This window comes from Canis lupus, chromosome 18, assembly GCF_011100685.1.
Source record: "Canis lupus familiaris isolate Mischka breed German Shepherd chromosome 18, alternate assembly UU_Cfam_GSD_1.0, whole genome shotgun sequence".
Taxonomy (NCBI): Eukaryota; Metazoa; Chordata; class Mammalia; order Carnivora; family Canidae; genus Canis; species Canis lupus.
The window spans coordinates 55,469,800-55,491,331 of record NC_049239.1 but is presented as its reverse complement, the minus strand read 5'-3'; the positions used below and the strand labels follow the sequence as shown (position 1 = coordinate 55,491,331).

Here is a 21,532-nt window from a genome sequence, read left to right as displayed (position 1 = left end):
TAAAATACCAAACTAGATACACATCTAGCTCTTCCCCACAACACAGCAGAGGCCAGGGGTCCTGTCTTACCCTCAGGCCCTGCCCTGAGGGCTGACCAAGACTGAAAGCACCAGTGAATGCCAGTGGTGAGGATCTACAGGGCTGAGGCAAGGGGGTTGGGGTGGGGCAACAGTTGGAAGCCAGGCTGGGCTTCAGGTGTGAACTGCAGACCTGAGCCTGATCCTTGCCAGGGCTCTGCCCCCATTCCCGACTCCTTCTCATCTCCTCAGCAAGCCATAATTTATGGATGAACAGAATCAAATAGGACTGCTGGCTGCTGGGATGCCCTGGGGAGCTGCTAGAGAGGGAATGGACTTCTGAGGGCATGCTCAGCAGCTGCCCGGGGGTGCGGGGGAAGAACAGGAGCCAGAAGGGGAAGAGGTACACACACGCCCAGGTCACCGACATGGACACCCATGGCTCATATACACACCTGCATATACCAGAGACTTACTCTTGGCACAGACAATCATGTGGCCCACACCCCACACATGTGCATGCACGTGCCCCAGAGACTCACCCCTCGCACAGACACCCATGCTCATTCGCACACATGCATAAACATACACCTATGCACAGATACCCATGTACACACAAATACACACACATGCCAAGCCTTGGAGACTCATACCATGCATGGACACCTGTGTTGACAGTCAAGCACACAAAGACGCACACGCACATGGCCATGGCCATGAGCAGATGCCCAGCTCCCTCTGCCATCCATGAGATCTAGATGTTCATATACTTCCTCTGGCCTGGAATTCTCTCCCATGTCCATTATTCATCTACTCAAATTTTGCCTGTCCTGAGGCAAAGCCGTGGGACAGGAAGAGGAGCTGGAGGCAGATGGCCTGGATTCTAGTCATACCTCTGTCTACAGCCAGTGACCCTGGGGTAACAGTGAACCCTGTACTCACCCCAGTGGTTCATCTTCAAGTGATAACAACCCCTGACTTCCCCTGCTGGGGTTCTGTCAAGATAAAATAATAGCTCACATTACCTGAGCACTCACTTTTTGTGGCCAGACTCTGTGCCAGGAAGTTTATATGAGATCTCCACAACCGGGTACCATTATCATCCCCATTTCACAGACGAAGAAACAGGCACGGCAAATTAAGGACAGGAGCCTGCCCTTCACAGCAACTCCAGCTGCCTCCCTCTGTGCTGAAGGATGTCCCCGCCCTCCACAATGGGCTCCATTGCATGACCCAGGTATGCCTAACTAACTTTTCTTCTTCCTGCAAGAAGGCTAACCCCTTTTCCACTTGGGCACAAGCTCTTCCCTCTGCCTGGAATGCCTTCCTTCTATCTTCTACTGTTAATATCCCTAAACAAGATGGTCTTCATTCCCTCCCACATTCCCTCCTCCGTAACTATGGCAATTCATCATTGTGGGTTAATAAGTAGCACTTTCTGTCTTTCCCCCACTGGAAACACCTGGAGCGCCAAGACCCCAGATCATTCATCTCTGTAGTCCCAGGTCTGGTACCTAGGAGAGGCTGGATAAGTAAGTGCTGAACAAATGCATGAAGTTGTTCAAGGCTCTCCAGGTAAGACTGCCTCTTTCAGGAAGCCCTTCCTGATGACAAGTGCTCACAGCAGTCTCTTCATTCTCCAAACCTCAACTAACTGACCTTCTGTCCAATGCCCTTTTCTTGGGGGTAGGCACCTCCCCCAAGCAGAGTCAAGGGGTAACACTGTGTCTCCCCATCGCTTGGGCTCCCCCATGGTCCACAGCCCAGGATACAAGACAGAGAAGCTGCTTGACATGCTGGAAATCTGTGTACACAGATGCTTTCCCTGAGACTTTGCTTTCTCTTGCACCCTCGGCTGATGACACGCACACTCTCTGTATCTAGGCCTTCCAAAGTTGTCCCATCACCCCCACACCCTCCCAACCTAGACTGCTTTCCTCTTTTTAGATCTTACCAATACCTTTCATCATAGTCACTCAAGTATGCTCAGCATTGAATCATGTTTATAGTCTTCGGCACCCCTCTAGAGGTAAATATTCTCGTGCATGTTTTACAAAGAAACAGGCTCAGAAGGGTTAAATACTTGCCCAAGGGCACAGAGCAGAAGAGAGGTTAAAAAAAAAAAAAAAAAAAAAAGGTACCAGAGACAGGGCCCTGGGCAAGTACCTGAGTTACTTCAAGTGCTTTAGCGACTCCGCTCACAAACACCCTTCCCAGGGATCCTTCCTCCTCCAATGGCCCAGCCCTCAGCCTCAATAAATCACCCTCATTAGAGAGAGGCTCAGTGCACCTAAACATCCCCAGAACAGGCTGGGGGTTGGGCCCCTGGGGCTAGACAACGGTGAGCCTGAGCAAAAAACAAAGAAGGGTGGGGTAGCCCAGGACTTGCCCAGGGCCCTGTCTCTGGCACTGCCTAGGGCACAACCACTATTCCAGAGATAAACCAGAGTGATGTTGGGGGTGGTTGGGGCTATATCTGCCAGTGCCTTCCTATCCTAATCCCACCTCCTCCCACTTGATTCTGCACTACTTACGACACAGCATGCGCCAGCACCTCCCCCTATCCTTTGCTGGCTGCATAATGACGTTCAAGGTGGAAAGCAGTGAAATCTGGAGTCACAGGTTTCCAAAGGAAGCACCCCTCTATGTGCATGCTGAGCAGATGGAAATGGGGGGGAAGGTGGGAGAGCATTTACAAGTGCAGAGCCTACCAGCCCTAGGACTTCTTGGGCATGGGAAGGGGGTACATTTTGGTACCTATCCTACCTTCCTTCCTCCTCCTGACCCAACATACATACACAAAGCCAGAAAAAGGCAGAATTGGGGAAAAAGCAACAGAAAACCAAGGAGCAAAACTCTGAACCTACATAGCCACGCAAAGCTCCGGGCCTCCTGTCATGCTGAATTTTCTGCCCTCTTTTTACTCTGTAACTCCCTTCAAGCTACCCACCTTAGGAGAAAAGAAAACAAAGTGGGCTGGTAGAAGGAAAAGGAGGAGAAATAGAGCCTGGCATTCATTTCCCAGGAATGCTGGGCCTCCACCCTACCACCATGCCCCCTGGACAGTCTCCCTGAGTGTTCAATGGAAAGCCAAGGAGACCTGGGGAGGGCACAAGGCTGGTGAAAGAGGAGGCCCCAGGGGATTGTTTTGGAAAGTTACAAGTAGCTGAAAATAGGGGCTTAGCAGGAGCAAGCCTCCTCAGCCTTGACTGTAATAAAAACAGATAATGCACGAGTGAGCTAGGGAGAGTGCCCTGGCAGGGGCCTCAGAGGCCGGCTGGGATCTGTCCGCGGTGCTGAAACAGGTGCCAGCTGCGATACCCCTGGTTTAGAATTCAGAGGAGATGCCAAGTGAGTAAACAGCGAGTGAAGGATTGTCTGGATGGGCCAGGAGCTGTTCTAGCAAGAAACTGGATGGGGACATGTCAGGATCTACCAGCACTTCCACTCCTCATCAGGGGAGAAAGGCCTGGTGAGCTACAGAGGCCTCATCCATGCCTTCTCTACCCTGGCTCTCTTTTCCAACAGAGAGCATTGCCTTGTAATAATGGCTCCCATTTTTTCAGTGAAGAAGAGTTTACAAAGTGCTCTGGAGTTTACCTATGGTTTCATATCTCTTGTCATATTTAATGGTGATGGGGTATATTCTATCTGGTGACGCCTCCCCTCACCACAGCCACTCCCAACTCCCACAATTCCTAGCTTAGGGAAGCCTGGTATGTCTGGCTTCAGTCTTCAGCCTCAAAAGATGGTGTGCGTGGATGTGTGTGTGTGGAGAGGGACCATATGCAGACTCTAGAGAGCTGCTGAGTCTGGAAGTCATGAGGGTCAAAGGCACCCAGGATAAACAGGATCAGGTGCCAGCCCTGAGTTAGCTGGGAATCAGCCACCCTCCCCAACCACCCTAATCCAAAGCTGATGATCCACCTGGGCAGCCATGACAATGATCATATCCATCACAGCAGCAGGAGCCTAGGAAAGGAGGAACTCAGGTGGAGGGCTTCTCCATCAGGATTGTGGAGCAAGGGTAGGATCAGGGACATGTGAAGATGAAGTGCAGGCCTTTACCACTAGTTACTCCTATGAATAATGCATTGTTGTGCTTCGGCCTAAGTCAGCATCTTATTGTTATTAATAATACACTGCTGCAAAGAAGCTGAGGTTGGAATGGTATGCTCTATTTTATTTGAGGATCTCAGAGCACTTAAGAGTTCCTCATGCTGATGACTCAACTCTTGCTCCCCAAGTCAAAGGCTTCCTTACAGGCCAGGGCACCTGTCCTGCCACAACACACTCCCACCTGATGCTTAGAGCCTCAGAGGCTAGGGGTCTTCCATCCTGGGATTCAGATTCTTGACTGGGGTTTTGGTGGGGGAAAGGGTACACTTAATCTTTGCCAGCTCAAGGGCTCTCAGAGATAGAATGGAATGTGAAGCTGCTCCCAGGGATGTTTATGAAGGAGGGAGAAAACTAGTGGAAATCCAGCTGGGAAGAAATGGTTGGAGAGAGACCACTGGGGATCTGAAATCCAGTTCTGCCATCCACTGTGTCACTGTGGGCGCGTGGCCTTAGGCAACAAACTCAACTCTCTGGTCCTAAGTCTCCTCGTTAGAACGTAAGGCAGGTGGCTGAGATTCCGTCTGGGAGGTGCCATTCTACCACATTCTGGGGTATCATTTGCACCATAATTGTTAGGAGGGAGCCCCCCAGAACAGCCCTGGGATCTGTCCGTGGTGCTGAAACAAGTGCCAGCCGCGATGCTCCTGTCCTTGGTGCTGAAATCCATTTTGGTCCTGGGACTGCTCCCTCCTCCAGGCCGACCTTTGCATTGTCCCTAACAAGCAGGAGCCAAAGGACTGGAGCTGTTTTCAGAACTGCAGCATAGTGATCCCACCTTCCTGTGCCAATTCCTCCCTGATCAGCCAGGACCTGAAGCTACGGTGGTGACCAGGAGACTTCAAGAACTCTCTTTCCCCCATGAGGTCCTCAGATGCCGAGGACCCAAGTTAGCACTCAACTCAGGACACAAAAAGCCTCCCCACTGATGTAAATTCCACCTTCCATTCCCTCAAGTGGAGCGCGCCGAACTACTTCCTGGTAGCTGGTGCGGGCACTGTGCTTAGAGCAGAAACAAAAGGTTCCCAGCAGTGGCGTTGGGTGGACAGGGAAGGAGTGGCCTACAGTCCCCCCCGTCGCTGCCCCCTTACCCATGGGAGGTAGGGGGACAAAATATGGCACTCTGAGCTTGCCGCGCTGCCCAATAACCTGCACGTTCCAGGCAGCGTGACTGCCTTGCAGCCACCTTGGAGCACCACACTACCTAGTTCACAGTGAAGACTCAAACCAGTGGTCAACCAGGGCTAAGTGAAAAACTTCTTGCTCCCTCTTCCCAGGAGGGTGGGATAGATCTGTTTAAACAAACACAGCCTTTTCTCCCGCTGTAGGGTAAGTCCTACCAAAATGAACACAAAGACTTGTAAACAGGCCTCCCTGAGGGCAAAGGCTCACCACCTCACAACCACTCAAATAAGAACCTTGCTCACAGCCCCTCTCTAGGAAAAAGTGGGAGTTAGGAGAGAAAGCCACAGCTTCTGCCCACTCCTGTTCCCTACTCCACAGGTGGGGGCTCTTTGAAAAGCAGATCTGCTTGGTGTTTCTAGGGACTGCTTCATATTAGCCTCACTGGGTGTAGAAATCCCTCTTTTCCCAAAAACAAACATCTAAGCAAATAAAACCACCTGAAGACAATGCCCCAAATCACTGCCTCTCTGGATCCAAGTAGGGAGTAAAGATAACAGTCTTTAATTACAGTACACACAGACAATATAATTTATTGAGCAACTACTATAGCCAAGAACTGCTGAAAGCTCTGCAAACACGATCTCATTTAAAACTATAACCCCTCCCCCGGGAGGAAGCATGATGGTCAGCATTCTACAGATGGGGTGAGGTCAAGAGAGATGAGGTGAGCTAGTGCAGCTGGTGGGTGTTGAGACTGGCACTTGAAACACATCTGTCTGCCTTTAATCTTGCAGGTTAGTAGGATCCACCTCCCCCTCCTTCTATGTTCTGGAAGCCTCACTGCTTCACCCCTCCACAACCCCTAATCTCATCTGAGAGCACACTGGAGGAACACAGTAACACTTCACAATCCCACAGCACTTTCCAGCTTGCAAAGTGCTTTCATAGCCATTGTCTGAATCAACCCTCATAATACCGAAGCATTCTTCCAATTTTAAAGGAGAGAAACCTAACGAAGAAATAAGTGGCTTGCCCCAAGTCACACAGTGAGCAGTAGAACCAAAACTCAGATGAAGATGGTAGTACTCTCAGCCCAGTGCTCTCTCTGTACTTCTGGGGTGCTGGGGGGAGGTCAGGAAGGGGGTCCAGGGGCTTCCTGAGATCCTGACCTGGGCTGCTTCCCTCCTCTTGGTTCCCAGGGGCCATCAGTTGGCTCAGCTCTACCTTGGAGTCTCAGAGTCTCGTTCTAAATGAATTTTTTTTTCCAGGCAATTACTTCCTACTAATTAGGAGGCAAGGCTGCCAGTCCCTGGGCCCTGGGCTGACCCCCTTTCTCAACTCACAGGGGTTGGGGGGTTGTTGAGATACTGATTAGCAGCACCAGCCACAGAAACTGCCTGGCTTGCCCCCATTAGCCCCATCATCTCTGAAGGAGACAGGGAAACTTTGAGGGCAGGGTAGCTGGTGGAGGAGTAAGGAGTGCCAAGGAACTGGAAGAATGGAGGTGGAGGTGGGGACGCTGGGGAGGGAGGGACTCTGAAATGGGAGAGAGCCAGGGTACAAGAAGTGAAGGAGCCTAGGTGTGCCCATGCAGAGTAAGAGAGAGACCTAGGCTCAGGGGCAGCAGGGGGAGCCAGGAAGATCCAGAGAGACAGGGATATTTCTTCATGTTGTAGGAAGAGAAAAGAAGGAATCTCAGGAAGCAGAGACAGAGGAGGGGGAAGAGATCTTCCCTCCGCAGAGGAAGAGCAAGGAAGAAGGCACCCTACAAAATGGTCAACATTCCTGAAGTGGAGGAGGCAGAGAGAGGGAGATACTGGGAGACTCTGAGAAGGGGAAGGAGAGAGGAAGGACAGGGAAGAAGGAGGAATTGCTGAAGGCAAGCTCTGGGGAGAAGGAGAGGAGAGCAGGGGAGAATGGCTGCAGTAGCAGTTCCCAGGGCCCCAAGAAGGGCTCTCTCTAGTCATTGTCCTTGAGCCTCCCCCAATGTCAGTGCCCAGCCAGTCGGACCTGCATGCCCTCCTACGCAGCCACAGGTGCGGGCCAGCATGATGGTAGGCCACCAGTCAGTGCAGATCCCAGATGCTCCACTCACCCAGGGCAGCCAGCTGACCTCCCTTCCTGTCCACCTGCCAGCTCAAGGGCTCTCCAGTGGGTTGAGCCAGGGATCCTCCGGGGTCACACAGCAACATGACCAGGAGGCTCTGGGACTAGGGGGTCCAGCCTCTCTACTTTACAGAGGGAGGACCAAGGACCCAAGAGGAAATGATGCTTCTCTGTTCCTATACCAAGTGGGTGATGAGGCCAGATGTAGAGGGTTCAGGGTCTAAGTTCCACTGATGGGTCCTGTTCCCTCCTGAGCAAAGCCAATAACAGGAGACAAAGACAGGTCTCGGTTGCTAGCAAGTCAGTCCCTGATTAATCTAAGCCTGCTGGAATGTGGGGTGACAGGTGGAAGGGAATAGGGGCAGCCAGGGGCTGAAAGAGAAGCAAAGGAAGTGACTGTTTAGGGAGCACTGGGTGGGTGGATTCTGCACGAGCTCTAACTGCAGCTAACATAATTGAACATTTACTAGGTACAGTGTTCCAGCCACTTTAGACACTGCATGCATGATCTCATTTAGTCCTCATGATTACCCTATAAAATATGTATACTGCTACTCCATTATAAGGAAGAAACTGAGACTCAGGAAGGTCAAGTAATTGGCCAAATCCACAGGCTAATCGGTGGCATGTTTCTAATTCAGGCAACTGACCACTGCCCTGATGACCCATCCACCCAGCATTATCTGAAGATGCTCAGAACACCAAGTTCCCATGATCTCAGCCCAGCCCTGGCAGGATGCAGGCCCCAGATGCCAATGGGGTTACAGTCCTATGTTGCAGGACTTTCTTGTGGTCCAAAGTGGGGGCAGTATCATGAAGTGCTAAATTTGAGCAAGCCTCCATCTTAAGGCAGTGGAACCTGGGTTCCAGTCCTAGGTCTGCCACCAACTTACTGTGTGACTTTGGGCAGGTCATTTGCCCTCTCTGGACGTGATGCTCCCACCTGTGTCACTGAAGGGGGGACCCGATGAGAAGAGCTAACATACGCCTGTGGCTGACTTGACGACAGGAATGGTTCCAGCCAGTTTATATATGTCAACTCGTTGAGTCCTCCTCACAGTGCCCTGAAGTGGGTACTATTATCACCTCCCCTTTAGGGATGGGAAAATGAAGCAATGAAAGGTTAAGTGACTTGCTCAAGGGCACACGGCTAGTCAATACATGGTAGAACTGGGATTTGAACCCCATTACTTTAACATTTTTTAAAATTTTTATTTACTTATTTTAAATCATCTCTATACCCAACATAGGGCTTGAACTCATGACCTTGAGATCAAGAGCTTCATGCTCCATCAACTGAGCCAGCCAGGTATTCCCATTACTTTTGATCCCGAGCCCATGCTCTGGCTGCCACTCTGCATTATTTCCCTAATGAGTCTCTTAGGTGACTCGCTTGGTGCTCCAGAGAGGTCTTCCTATGTCCCTCTGCACAGGCATATATACCATCATGTCTCCACATGGGAAGCACACATTACCATCATGTGTCTGCGTGATACATGTGTTTGTTTATACTTCTACACCTGCTCCTGTGCTTTCACCCAGTTTCTGTCTAGAATAGCTACACTCACTCAGTCATACATATCCGCAAGCTTTTTGGCACCCAGGACAGGCCAATTCCGGCAGGTCCACATGCATGCACACGTATGTCCCCTTTCCTGGGCACCGGCTGACTCGTGGCAGGGGGGCCTGTGCCAAGCTTTAGCACATAGACACGTGGCAGTGACGTGGGCCGCCACACCCCTTCTCTTCTGCCCCCCTCTAGTGCTTGGGTGGCTCACACATCACACTGCACACCTGCCAGCACCCCCATCCACGCTGCCTTCCTCACGCCTCTCCCCTCACAGAAGCGGGCACCTCCAGGCAGGAAGCAGGCACAGGCCCAGCCTGGCTCCCACGGCCTAAAGATGCCAGCCAACTCAGGGGTGGAGAGGGAGAAAGAGCCATCGACCAGAGGCTCTGAAGGGCCTGGGTTCCACGGTTCCTGTCTGAGACTAAGCCCTCCCTTAGGTCGAGTGCCAGAGCTCCTGAGATCCAGAAATGGGGTCAGATGAGGGATGGAGGGAATCTCTGCCCATCGTGTTGGAGTAGGACTGTGGAGCCGTGAGGGCTTCTCTGGCCAAGTTAGCATTGCACCCCCCAGCACCCCATCCTGGTCCCTGCTCTCTCCTCCCCCTGCCCAAGCATCTTGGAGTTCTGGGTATTTTTAGGTCTCAGCTGACAGGCTGTGAAATCGCTTCCTTCGCACCTCCCCAACCAGGCGGGGGTTGGAGAGGGAGGAATGGGCCTGGGGGGGCCACACACAGCCGATTCATCAGGCTCCTCCAGGGCTGGCAGGTGCCAAGCAGGGAGTGAGGGGTTCTTCCCTTTCTCCTCAGAGCCTCCCCTTGACTGAGAGGAACCTTCCACTGAGCCTGCAGAGAGGGAAGGCGGGGTAGCTCCACCCTACTCCAGGGACCTGAGAACAAAGGCTTTAGGGGATGCCTCAAGCACTAAAGGAGGCACTGGGGATGCCCTTTGAGTCCAGCTCTGCAGCCAATACCAATTCTCAGCACTCCCTTCCAAGTGATGGGCTGAGAGACAGGCTGGCTCGGATCCCAGTGGGATTAGGGAGGCACCGGAGAGGAGAGCCTGGTGGTTAAAACCCAGGCTTTGGAGTCAGGCTGACCTGCAATCTCATCCCTGCTCTGCTGAGTGACCTGATGAGACACTCCACCTTTCTGTACCTCGGGCTCTTTACCTGTACAACCATGGGAATGATATCTCCCCTGTGGGGCTGCTGTGAAGATGAGAGGAAATGCTGAGTGTGCGGACAAGGTGATCTGTGGACCTGCCAGGCCCTGCTAGGAGACTCTCCCTTGCCACCTTCCTGACCTGCAGTTCCCTCCTAATTGCCCCTTCTCTGGGCTGCCTTCCTCACCATGATCCCTGAGGCGGAGGCCGACAGTTAATCCTGCCAGTATGCTCTTTAGTGTCCATCCGACCCTCATCCCCAGGGGAATAAATCCCCAGTTAAGATGGGTAGGCAAGGTAGACCATCCCTGCCTCCCTGCCTCCTGCATGCATATACATCACATGGGCACACGGACCCAAATACCAACACGTCCGTGTGCTGCCAGCGCCTGAGTGTGAGGGCGTTTGCCCTGAGACAAGCCCCCAGGGAAGTGGGAAGACATACCCAAGCCCTGCTGGGAATAGGCCCCTGTGCCAGGGGCCGTGGGCACTGAGAGGGAGGTGCCTGCCCAGTTGCCGTGGAGACAGATTGGCTCTGGTGGGGCGCTGGAACTCAGGCCTGGCAGCTGGAGTATGAGCTATGTAGCTCCTGCAGGGCCTGGCCTGGATGCCCATGGTATGGGGTAGGGTGCAGATCCAATCCCCAGGAGCACCAATTGTGTTCACTGGACCCCAGATCTGCCCACCTTGGAGCTACAATCCTCTCTGGAAGGCTTTCTCTGACACCCTATGTCCTGAGGTGAGCCCCCCTGGGGGTGTCCAAACACACCTCTCTTCACCTAGTACCCCCTTGACTGCCTATTAGCTGCCACAAGCTTTCCAAGGGTAGGGCCCAGTCCAGCTGGATGCTGCCGACACCTGGTGCGGTGCCTTGGACTCAGGCCTGGGCAAAGGTGGGGACAAATGTGTTAACCTAGGACTCCAGCTCCATATACCTGCCTGCCTCCAGGTTTCCTAGCCGCCACACTGCTACAGTTAAAGTTCTTTATAGAGATCTGCTTGAAAGTCATCCATGGCTCTCCACTGCCCTAATTTAAGAAAAACAAAAACAAAAACAAAAAACAACCACTTTTCCTGTTTCAGAATGCCAGGACTGGGTCGCCTGGTGGCTCAGTGGTTGAGCTTCTGCCTTCAGCTTAGAACATGATCTCAGGGTCCCAGGATCGAGTCCCACATCGGGCTCCCTGCATGGAGCCTGCTTCTCCCTCTGCCTTTCTCTGTGTGTCTCTCATGAATAAATAAATAAAATCTTTAAAAAAAAAAAATGCCAGGACTTCCCTAACCTGGCCCAACGCACCTTCCCCAAGCCTCAACTCCTGCTGCTGCATGCTCCCCCCCACCAAGACCTCTCTTCTAGACATTCAAGCACTCATTGCTACTCCAGCTGAACAAGCCACTTCATATGCATGTGCTGCCCCCACCACACTGACCACCTCACCCCTGCTGGTCCCATGGCAAGCTCTTATTCTTCCTTCAAATCCCAAGGCCCTGGACTCAAAGCTCATGCTCCCGGGTCTGTTGATGTTTGCTGGAACCCCAAGCCGACTTCTAACTGCATGTTCCCCCTTCCCAGAGTGGTCTAAGGATGGAGGCGCCAACATGTGTCATGTGTTTAGGACAGCACCTGCCACACAGCAATCACTCAACACAGGTTTGCTGTTCCAAAGGTAACTGACTGACACTGCCTCAGGGAAGCCCTCCCCAACTCCTCCTCCACCAGGGTTGAAGCGGGCATGTCCTCCTTGGAGCTTCCAGAATCCTCATTGCAGACATCAATCACTTGGTGCAGGATAATGCTGATGACAGCTATCACTGGCTGAGTGTTTACCATGGGCTAGGCTCTCTGCTAACGATGTTTCCCGCCTTACCTTGCCTCATCCTGCAATCCTGGGAAATAAGAACCATCCCCATACCCATTTAACAGAGAAAGAAACTGAAGCCAGAAGAGCAGAGTAACTTGCTCCAGGGATAGAGCAGCAAGGGTCTCTGCCAAGGTTCTGACAGACAGCTCTTTGACCCCAGAGACCTAGCGGAAGCAAGCCCCTCCCTGCCGCATGCACACAAAATGCTTAGCACAGACAGAGTGCTCCACACATAAGAACCTGCTATTATTACTGTGCTCAGATTATCAAGAGAGGGAAGAAGGTGTGTCGGGTGACCCGAGAGCAACTTCCTTAGGGTGGACCCCATATAGAGCATGAAACCCCCATTCCAAGGACAGTGAGGGCTCTGAGGGGCCTTTAGGCTGCCAGGGGCAGGGGTCAGGACGGTGAGGAGGCATGCAGGGCCTGGCAAATCTGAGGGGTACTGGAGCGAGCATATGCGCCAGGGGGTGGAGCAGGCCCAGGTTGAGCAAGGGGGAGAAGGCCTGCTGTGTGCTGGCTAAGCTGGCCACCGCTCTCTGGCCCCGCTGACACCACCCATGGTAATGAGACGGATCCAATTTGTACCCAGGGCCCCGCTGGGAGCAGCTGCCGCCGCAGGGTTTGAGGTAATTTAATTGGACACATTAGCCACAGAGCTCTCCTCTCTGCTCCTCTCGTGCAAGGCCTCATGCGGGCACCCCTTGTGGCTCCCCATACCCCATGCCACCCCTTCCTGGCTGTGGGCAGGGTACACACTTCACCAACCAGCACCGTGGGACCCCCACCTACTAGGGTTGACCTCCCTCCACCTCCTGAGGGGTTGAGAACCAGAGAGCCGGCTGGGCTCTGTATGCACCAAGTTCTCCACTTTCTTGGATGCAAGCAGCAGCTATGGGTGTCCCCTGGGGCTGGGGCTCAGACCTCTCCCTCCTGTCTCCTCTGATGGGCAGAACGGGTCATCCCCTTTCCCCACCCCAGCCTACCTGAGAGCCCCCAACTTCCTGCACTCCAAGAAGGGCACCAAAGGAGCAGGGCCAATATGGGGGTGGGGCCATCCTCTTCTCAGGGCTCTGGGGAAGGGGTGTGTACACACACACAGAATCAGACATAGTACACACACATAAACACACGCACGCACGCTGACAGCCCCACATGCTGCTGTGGAAATGCCCGGATCTGAACACACCAAAGCTCCAACACCCTCCCGTCCACACCTATGCATGCCCGCGCAGCCAGTTGAGGCCCTCCCTGCTCCCAGCAGATGGAAGCTTCAGAGACAGCCCAGCCAGCAGGTGGGAGGGTGTGGCAGGGGGCAGGCAGGGCCCCTGGAGGGCAGAGGGCCTGCCTGGCTGGGGATCAGGATAGGGGAGACGCCCTCCCCGCGGCTTCCTGTCACAGCTCCCCATGCACCTCGACACACCTAACTACAAACACTCATTAGCTGCTGTTTACAGCTGGCCCGGCGCTCAGAAGAGTGAGCAGAGCGCGGCTCTGACCGAGTCCAGCTGGCACTCATGCTGGCACGTAGGTACACAAAGCACAGTGCTTTCCCCCACTAGCCCCACCCCTCCACTGGTACTGCAGCCCCGCACGCTCCATGACAAGAATATATCAATTCCCCAAACATTCCAGCTCGTGACACAAGTCAGCTCCAGGAGACTCACCTCTTCCAAGGGGCCCTCCAGGAGGGGACTCCAGAGCCCCCCAGAGCTGTCCCGGCATGCCAGCCCACCTCCCAATCCAACTGGGTCCAGAATCCCAGGTGTGGGCTCTGGGCACTGTCCAGCACCTTCCACAGGTCCCATGCTGTCTGCCAACTCCATTCCAACCCTTAGGGAATTCAGCTGGCTGAGACCAAAGCCCTGCCCTCCAGACACAAGTTGGACAGGGCCCAGCAAGTCTGCCCTGACTGCCTAGAAGGTCAGGAACTTCCATGTCCACAGTACTGGCACAATCCTCCTGGCACCATGGGCTGGGGTTCCCTTGCAAGGCAGGCGGGTACCGGGCTGGGCCTGGCCCAGGCTGCCTCCGGCACCTGCCAGACCAGCGACCGCCACGATGGAGAGAGCTGACCTTACCAGCCTCATGTGCCACCTGCCAGGCACTGCCCACGGAGCAGAGAGCTGGCTTCCCACAATGCTGCCCTGGCTCACCCAGGATGCAGGGGTGCCTGTCCGAGGAGACTGTCCAAGCAACACCCCTTCTGGCCAAGAGTCCCTTCCTGGCTCAGGACTAGGCCTCCCGCGCCCCCCAGGCCCTCCTCACTGCTCTTCTCTCTGCCATTTCGCAGCCTCACTCCCCTGGCAGAGGCAGTCTGGACTGAAAACAGTCCATCAGATTCAATAAGGATTCAAAATCCCTCAGAAAATAGAGGGTGGGTGGGGAGTGGGGGGGGAGGAAAGGTAGGGTGCCAGAGGGAAGGAACCACCCACTCCTCCCCTGCCTTTCCCTCAAGGCCTCCTGCAACGGCTGGGTTGTTAGGGGTGAGAGGGGATGGCCCTTGGCTGGTACGCCCTGTTGCCTTCCTTGAGCCTGAGCTCCCTTGAGCCTGAGCTTGGGGTCAGCCAGGGGCAGGGCCCAGCTGCCCAGGCCCTCACACCCACTTATTCCCCTGCCTTCCAGCTGTCCCTCACCTGTCACCTGCTGGCCTTCATGTTCCCAACACAATCCAACCTGCTCTAGCCTCTCTTCCCCCACTAGGAGGGGCTTCAAGGCTACCTCCCTCCCCATGGTCCCCCAGTTCTTGAGCACCCAGCCTTTCGGTCAAGCTGTTCCCACCAGGCCACCAAACAGCATGACCCAAGGCCTAGGAGGGTCCTGTCTCCACAGTGACACACAGCTTGGAGGCACTAGCTACTTTGTCCCAAGCCCACCAAAGCCATCCCTTTCACCCAGCGTTTCAGATCTGCCCAGCCCCAGGCACCCCCGTTCCGGCTGTGGCCTATTGGGAGATCATTAGCTTTTCAGCTCTAGATGGGGACCCAAGCCGGAGATGCAACCCAGAAAGGTCTATGACTGTGCAGGTGAGGTAGGTGGGGGGTGAGGGGGTGGAGGGGTAGATGGGCGTGGGGGAGAGTTTGACAGTGAAAGGGTCAGACAGAGTCAGGCCTCTTTGGACCTTCCCACTCCCCAGCCTTCATCCCTAATCCTAGTGGCCCTTTCAGCAGTACCCCGGACTCCTGCCCTACACATCACCCAATGGCCTCTGTCCTTAACTTGTGCCCAGGGGGTGGAAGGTTGGCCTGGACAATCTCATGGATCTTTCTTCCCCGAGGAAGGAGACCCACTGGGCCAAGGCCCCCCACCCCATGCAGTGTGTCCCCTATGCTCCCCGAGAATGACCTTTTTGGCAGAGTTGCTGTAGAGGACAGATCCCACTAACAGGTGGGACATACAAGGCTTCAAACACTGTTACCCCAAAGGACAAGCTCACAGAGGACTGGGAGCAGGGCAGGCAGCCTCAGGATCTGACCTCTCTCCCAGCACTGCTGCACTGGCCCAGACTTTCCCTCTCTGGCCTTGCTCACTCACTCACTACAAGGTCACCTCTCCCTCCTTCCCTCCTTTCCCGAAGCCGCCTAGCCAGCCCACTGCAACTTGCCTGCCCACTGCAACGCTGACCCCTGCAGGCCCGCTGAGGCCCTGCCTGGTCTGGAGCCGGGTCTGAGGGACACAGGGAAGCCAGGCAAAGCCAGCGTCAGGATGAACACAGGACGAAGGCTGACGGCAGGGAGAGAGCTGTCTGCCTCAGGGAGGGGACAGCGAGGAAGTTGCAGGCACAGGCAGGGCTGGGGGGAGTCCGGACAGAGTTTGGAGCAAAGCCAATGGCTGTGGGGGAGGGGGGGCTGGTCTTTGTTCTTCACTGGGCTCTGGCTTTTTTCCTACAGTCCCTTGCTTCAGCTGAGCTAGATCCCAGAAGTGCCTGTGGCTGTGGGCCCAAGTGGGTAGGGAACTCTGAACAGGGTCTTAGCAGCAGGCTGAACCCTGTAGAGATCAGGGTGAGTGTGCTGCGGTGGTGGTGGTGGTGGTGGTGGTGGGGAGTACCTCGGGGACACTCTGGAACCAGCCCTGGGACACGGGAGAACAAGAAAACACAGGGGACAGAAAATTGGAAAAAGGACTGGGCCACAGGTGTTCCTGTGAGTGGGATGAGGGGATCCAGACAAACAAGGTACTGGCCCCTTGAGGACCAGAATCACACAGGAATTAATTTGCATAATCTCACTCCTGCCAGGTGCCAGCCAAAGGGGAGGTGGGGGACAGAAATGGGGGACACAAAGGCCTGCCTGGGGGAGAGGACTCTGGGGAGCCTGAGGTGAGCTGGGGCTGGGAGTAATACATCGCCTGGCCTGGAGCTGTAAGGATTCTAGGAGGTAGGCAGGGATGCAGGAGTGGGGTGAGGGGGTTCTGAGGCCAGACTGATGACTCTGGCCCCTCAGAGAGCCCCAAGGGACCAGGATCAGAGGCAGACTCTGACCCCATCCAGTCCAGTGGCCACACCAGAGAGAAGTGAACTTCAGGCCCAACCTGTCCCCAGCACTCCCAGCCCCTGCCCCCAGCCCCTAGCATTCCTGGGCCCTGAAATGGGGCAGAACAGGTCTCCATCCCAGAGGGAGGCTTGTTTGAGAAGGGGAAGACAGAGACACCCTGGGGGGCTGCCAGTATGCCAGGGGCAATGCTGGGTTGCAGGCCCTTTGCCCAGAGGATGCCAAGCATGTCAAGCTGGCCTCCATGGAGAGGGCAGAGGTGCTCAGAGGAGCAGTGATGTCATGGCGCCCAGGCGTGGGAGGAAAGAGGGAGGGAGAGGATGAGGGCATGGACCCAGGCCACTGGGCTAACAAGAAAGGGGAGGCTGCTAGCCTGGTAGGGCAGGGGGAATGGGAGTGTCCTCACTGCATCTCCCCTTCCAACCTCGCACCCTAGGGCTAGCCTCGGAACTAAGCTACTGGTTTCTGAGAAGGTGATCTAAGCCAGAGAACGCCTGCCTCTGCCCTCAGTCGAGTGCTAGAAGCTGGCAGCCTTTTGCGGGAGGATGCTAGGGTCGGTGGTCTGGGTTCAGACAGATGAAGCAAGGGGTCTCCAAAGGCAATGTCCCTTCATCCACCACCTAGAGGATGTTCATAGATGGGCATGAAGTTCCAGAGCTGGAGACTGAGTCTCTCACCCTTCTCCCCAAGCACTGAGTGGGTGCGATGCCTAGCACCCAGTGAGTCCTCCTAGTTGGCCTCAGTAGGCTGCAGTGATTTGATGGGGGTGAGGGCCCAACTCCTTAGAAGGCAGAGACAGGCTGAGGCTGCCCCTAGAGGGAAAACAAATGTGAGGCTGGGACGAGAGTGGACAAAGCTGGTGTCCACTGGACTGCCCTCAAAATCCTTGGGGATCTGGGGCAGCCCCGGTGGTGCAGCGGTTTCGCGCCGCCTGCAGCCCAGGGCATGACCCTGGAGACCCCGGATCCAGTCCCACGTCGGGCTCTCTGTATGATGCCTGCTTCTCCCTCTGCCTGTGTCTCTGCCTCTCTCTCTCTCTCTCTCTGTCTCTATGAATCAATAAATAAAATCTTTTTTAAAAACTATTTTAAAAAATCCCCTTACACACACATCCCCTTTTGCAGAGGGCCTTAGGGCTGTCCCTTCCCCCAGCACCCTCAGCCCTCGGAGGTCAGCAAGCAAGCGGTAAGCCTGCAGGCTCTTCATTTGGGAGCAAGTCCTCGGGCTGGGGTGTCTCGCTTTTCACATCACAGAGAAACCCAGAAGCAGAGACCCCGCTGACAGAATTGGCAGACCGGGGCGCGGGAGCGGGAGGGGGGGTCGGTGATGGGTCTGGGTTGGGGCACCCCGGGGTGGGAGCTGAGATAGCCTGGGCAAGAGCTGCAGGGGACCTGCCTACAGGTGGGCACCGTGTGAGGAGGCGTCAGGAGCCCAGGAGGAAATGGCAGAGCAATTTCCAAAGGAAGGAAAGATCTTCGGGCTTGGCTTGGAGAACGGCAAGCAGACATGGGATCCTGGGCCACTCCCCAGCTCCCTCGGGAGAGGGGGGGATGCGAAGGGGCGGCCCCTCCTCCCCTCCCCCGACGGGCCCGGAGTGAGTTTGGGGATCTTTGCTTTCCCCCTCCCCAAACGTGGGGGCACAGCCTGGCCCCCCGTTCTCGCCGGTCGCTGTCTTTCCCTCCGGGCACTCCCGCTCGCCTCCTCCTCCGAAGCCCCCGCCCCTGCCCTGCCGCTGCGCCCGGTCCCCGCGTGCCCTCTAGCACCGGGTCCATTCACAGTGGGCGCCGCCGATGTCATTCTGCTCCCCGGTGCCCACAGCCTGGCCCAGGGCCGCCTGGGGTCCTCGCCCGCGGGCGGCCAGCGTTGGCACCAGGGGCGCTGGCGCTGGGGACCCGGGCGCCTCGGAGGGCGCTGCCCGGCCCGCGGGGGCAGTGGCTCCTCGCTCGGCCACACACGCCGTCCTTGGGCCGCGGGGGGGGGGGGGGAGGTCCTTGTGGGGACACTGCGAGGCCGGCGCCGGGCTTGGAGCCTGGAGCACCCGGACTGCGGGGCGGGGAGAGCCCGGGCTGGGGCTCCGGGAGGGCCGGCGCGGGGCCGCGCTTACCTGGGCCGGCCGCCTCCGGGTCCCGGTACATGGTCCCCCCGTCGCCGGCTCGCTCCGGGCCCCTAGAGCCGCCCGCGGCCGCGCGCTCCTCCGCCGCCGCTGCAGGGCATGGGGCTGGGCGACCCCCGGGGGCGGGTCCGAGGGCGGGGGCCGCGCGGGGCCGGGCAGAGCCGAGCCGCCGAGCCGGGGAGCGGGGGCCGCCCGCCAGCCCTCCCGCCGCCGCCGCCGCCGAGCCGAGCCGAGCCGAGCCGAGCCGAGCCGCCTCCCTCCGGCCTGCGCGCCGCGTGTGCGCGCCGGAGCGCGTGTGTGTGCGAGCGCGTGTGTGAGCGCGCCCGGGCCCCGCCGCCTGCACCCGCTGCCGCCGGCTGCCGGCCGCGCCCCGCACTGCAGCCCCGGCGGGAGGCCACGGAGCCCTCGGGTGCGCCCTGCGAGCCGGCGGGTCCGCGGCGCCCCTGAAGGCGGCAGGCTTCGAACCGCGCGGGCCGGGGTGGCTGCCCCGCCCCCACCGTGCGAGCGCCCTTTGACTCCATTCCCAAAGGCGCGAAAATCCACTCCGGGTTTCCCGGCTGGCGGCGACTCGAGGGCGTCAGCTCGCGCCTCGGCCCAGCGGCGGCCCCGGCGAGCCGGGCTGGTGTGTGCAAAAACCAGGACTGGATTCTTTTTTGCCAGCGCTGAGCCTGGGCCCGCCACTCTCGCGGTTGCCCGAATCTGAACACAGCTGGAGCAGAAAAGACCGGGATCGCCACCCTCCGTGGGGGACGGGGCCCAGTGACCCTCCCCACTTCACCCAGCCTCAGAAAAGAAAACAGACCCTTTGGCCTCTGTTCATTTCTCTTCCGCAGACTCCTCCACTTCGCTCCCCCCTTCCCTTTCCTGGCACTTGAGTGGGTAAGGAAGACGTCCCTCCCTCTTCCAACCCTGGGGCTCTCTTGGTTCTCTAAGCGCCTCTGTCAGTCCCGCACGGCCCAAAACAGGTGAACCCTAGAACTGGAAGTGTTTGGTTCTGGAGCAGGGAAAAGAAGGGACCCTTTCCCCCAGATTTTCAAGGCCTGAAACTGAATGAACTACTGGTGGTTTCGGGGGCAGAGACATCCCAGCACACACCCACACACCGAACCAACTACACCACCACCTCCCCTTACACACGCATACACTGGCACACAAACCCAAGAGATACTCACCCTGAAGCACTGTGAGGTAAGGGGCCCACCTCTACCCTAAGCTGAAGGGGGTAGGCAGGAGGGTAGAGCCCTTGGTCCTGCTGCAGCATCCTGCCCTCCCCGCCACTGAAGTTGGAAGGTGAGCCAAGGTTTCCAAAATCCAGGATTCCTAACCCCACCCAGAGAAATGAACTTAACTGACTTTATACTGCACAGCTCACACCCAACCACACCTTCACTTTCCCCACAACAGGGTAGGCAGCCAGCACCCACAGTGACAAGTCTGTCTCCAGTTTCCCCCAATACTCACTCACACACGCACACAGCCCATACCCTTGAACCTGCAAGGAGCCTATTACACACACACACACACATGCTCGGGCACAGGCACACATTCACCTCCGCCCACAGCTTTTTGGTTGAGAAACAGATAAGAAAATTCCCCTAAGGAAACCTCCATGAAGAGTGTTCCGGTGGAGAACAGATTTCCTTGGATTTAATGTTCTAATTAAAAAGGGAAGATAACAAAAGGCAGCCATAGATTCTAGCCCATAATTAGTCCCTGGCCAGAAATCTCAACCCTCATCCCTTGGTCAAGGGCCATCATGCTTCATATACGCTGCAGCCATGCTCACCCCTCTTTGGCAAACCCCAGGCAGCTAAGGCAAAAGGCTGGGACTCGAGGGTCTCCAGTCTAGACTTGTTAGTGCCCCCACCCCAGCCGCTTTTAGCACCCTAGCTAGTAAAGACCAAACAGTCCACCCCTTCCCATCCCTACCTCATGTTGTCAATGGGATCCACATAGAAAGGTTCCCTGCTGAGGAATCTTCCCATCTATCAACCTGAGCAGGATTCATCATTGAACCCAACAGATCTTTATAAGCGTTTAGGATCCTAGAGCTTCTCACAGTTGGTGGGGAGAGGACCTTTGAGAGGCCACCGCTCTGTGACAGAGGATGAAGATAAGACCTCTATAGGGGGAAAGAACTGGCCAGGGAGCTCAGGGCCCCAGAGCTAGTAGACAGGGAGCTGGGAAGAGAACCAGGAGGAGAACCTTGGTCCTGGCTCCAGCCTTTTGCCAACCACCACGAGATTCATGAGCAGACCCAGTGCTTGCCCTAATCTGAGAGTTGACAGGCTGTTCCTTTCAAACTTAAAAATCCCAATCTCATTCACTCCCAGGAGGCAGTAGTCAGCCATTGTTCCAGAACTTCAGAGATGGACAGTCCTTCAAATACACGAGAAAATGCACGAGATAAATCCCATGAGATGTCGCTGTGGAGATTGAGGCCCTGGAGCATTGGGAATCTCTGGGTTTTACTTCCTGCCTGCATTATTGACACAGGAAAAGCTCTGAAGACACCCTTTCTCTGGGCCTCCATTCACTTTGTCTAGGGGATGCAGAATCCCTGGTAAGAGAAAAGAATACAGATTTACATGGCCCTGCCATTCATAGCTGGGTGACCTTAGGCAGACTACTTGACACCCACTGGGCTTCAGTCCTCATCCATACCATGGAGACAAAAATACCACCTATTTGACTATTATAAACATTAAACGAGATGATACAGGAAGGCACTTCAAATGACACTTGGGACATAAAACATTCCTGATGGATAGCGAACCTACACCTCATAATCATGTTTTTGCCTCTCAAAGAAGTTCTTCCAGATGTCCGACCTCAAAACATTCTGCTGCATTTGAAGACTACTCTCTCCTACTGGGGCATCAGTAAGAGCCAAGCCAACTGTGAGTCCCTGTCTTCTGGGCACTTGGAGAAGGCAGGAAATGAAGTGTGCGGAAGTGAGCAGGTCTTCTGAG

The 21,532-nt window shown here is 55.8% G+C and overlaps 1 protein-coding gene across 5 annotated transcripts in view; it reads right to left on the bottom strand.

The window, feature by feature from the left end:
- SYT7 (synaptotagmin 7) overlaps positions 1 to 18,674 on the bottom strand; it is a 62,984-nt gene extending 44,310 nt beyond the window's left edge. For all 5 annotated transcript variants that reach the window (XM_038564365.1, XM_038564370.1, XM_038564369.1 and 2 more), the window contains exon 1: positions 18,552 to 18,674. In XM_038564365.1, coding sequence (XP_038420293.1) covers positions 18,552 to 18,582 — 31 coding nt within the window. In that variant the 5' untranslated portion in view covers positions 18,583 to 18,674. The remainder of the gene's footprint in view (positions 1 to 18,551) is intronic.
- Between the last annotated feature and the right edge of the window lie 2,858 nt (positions 18,675 to 21,532).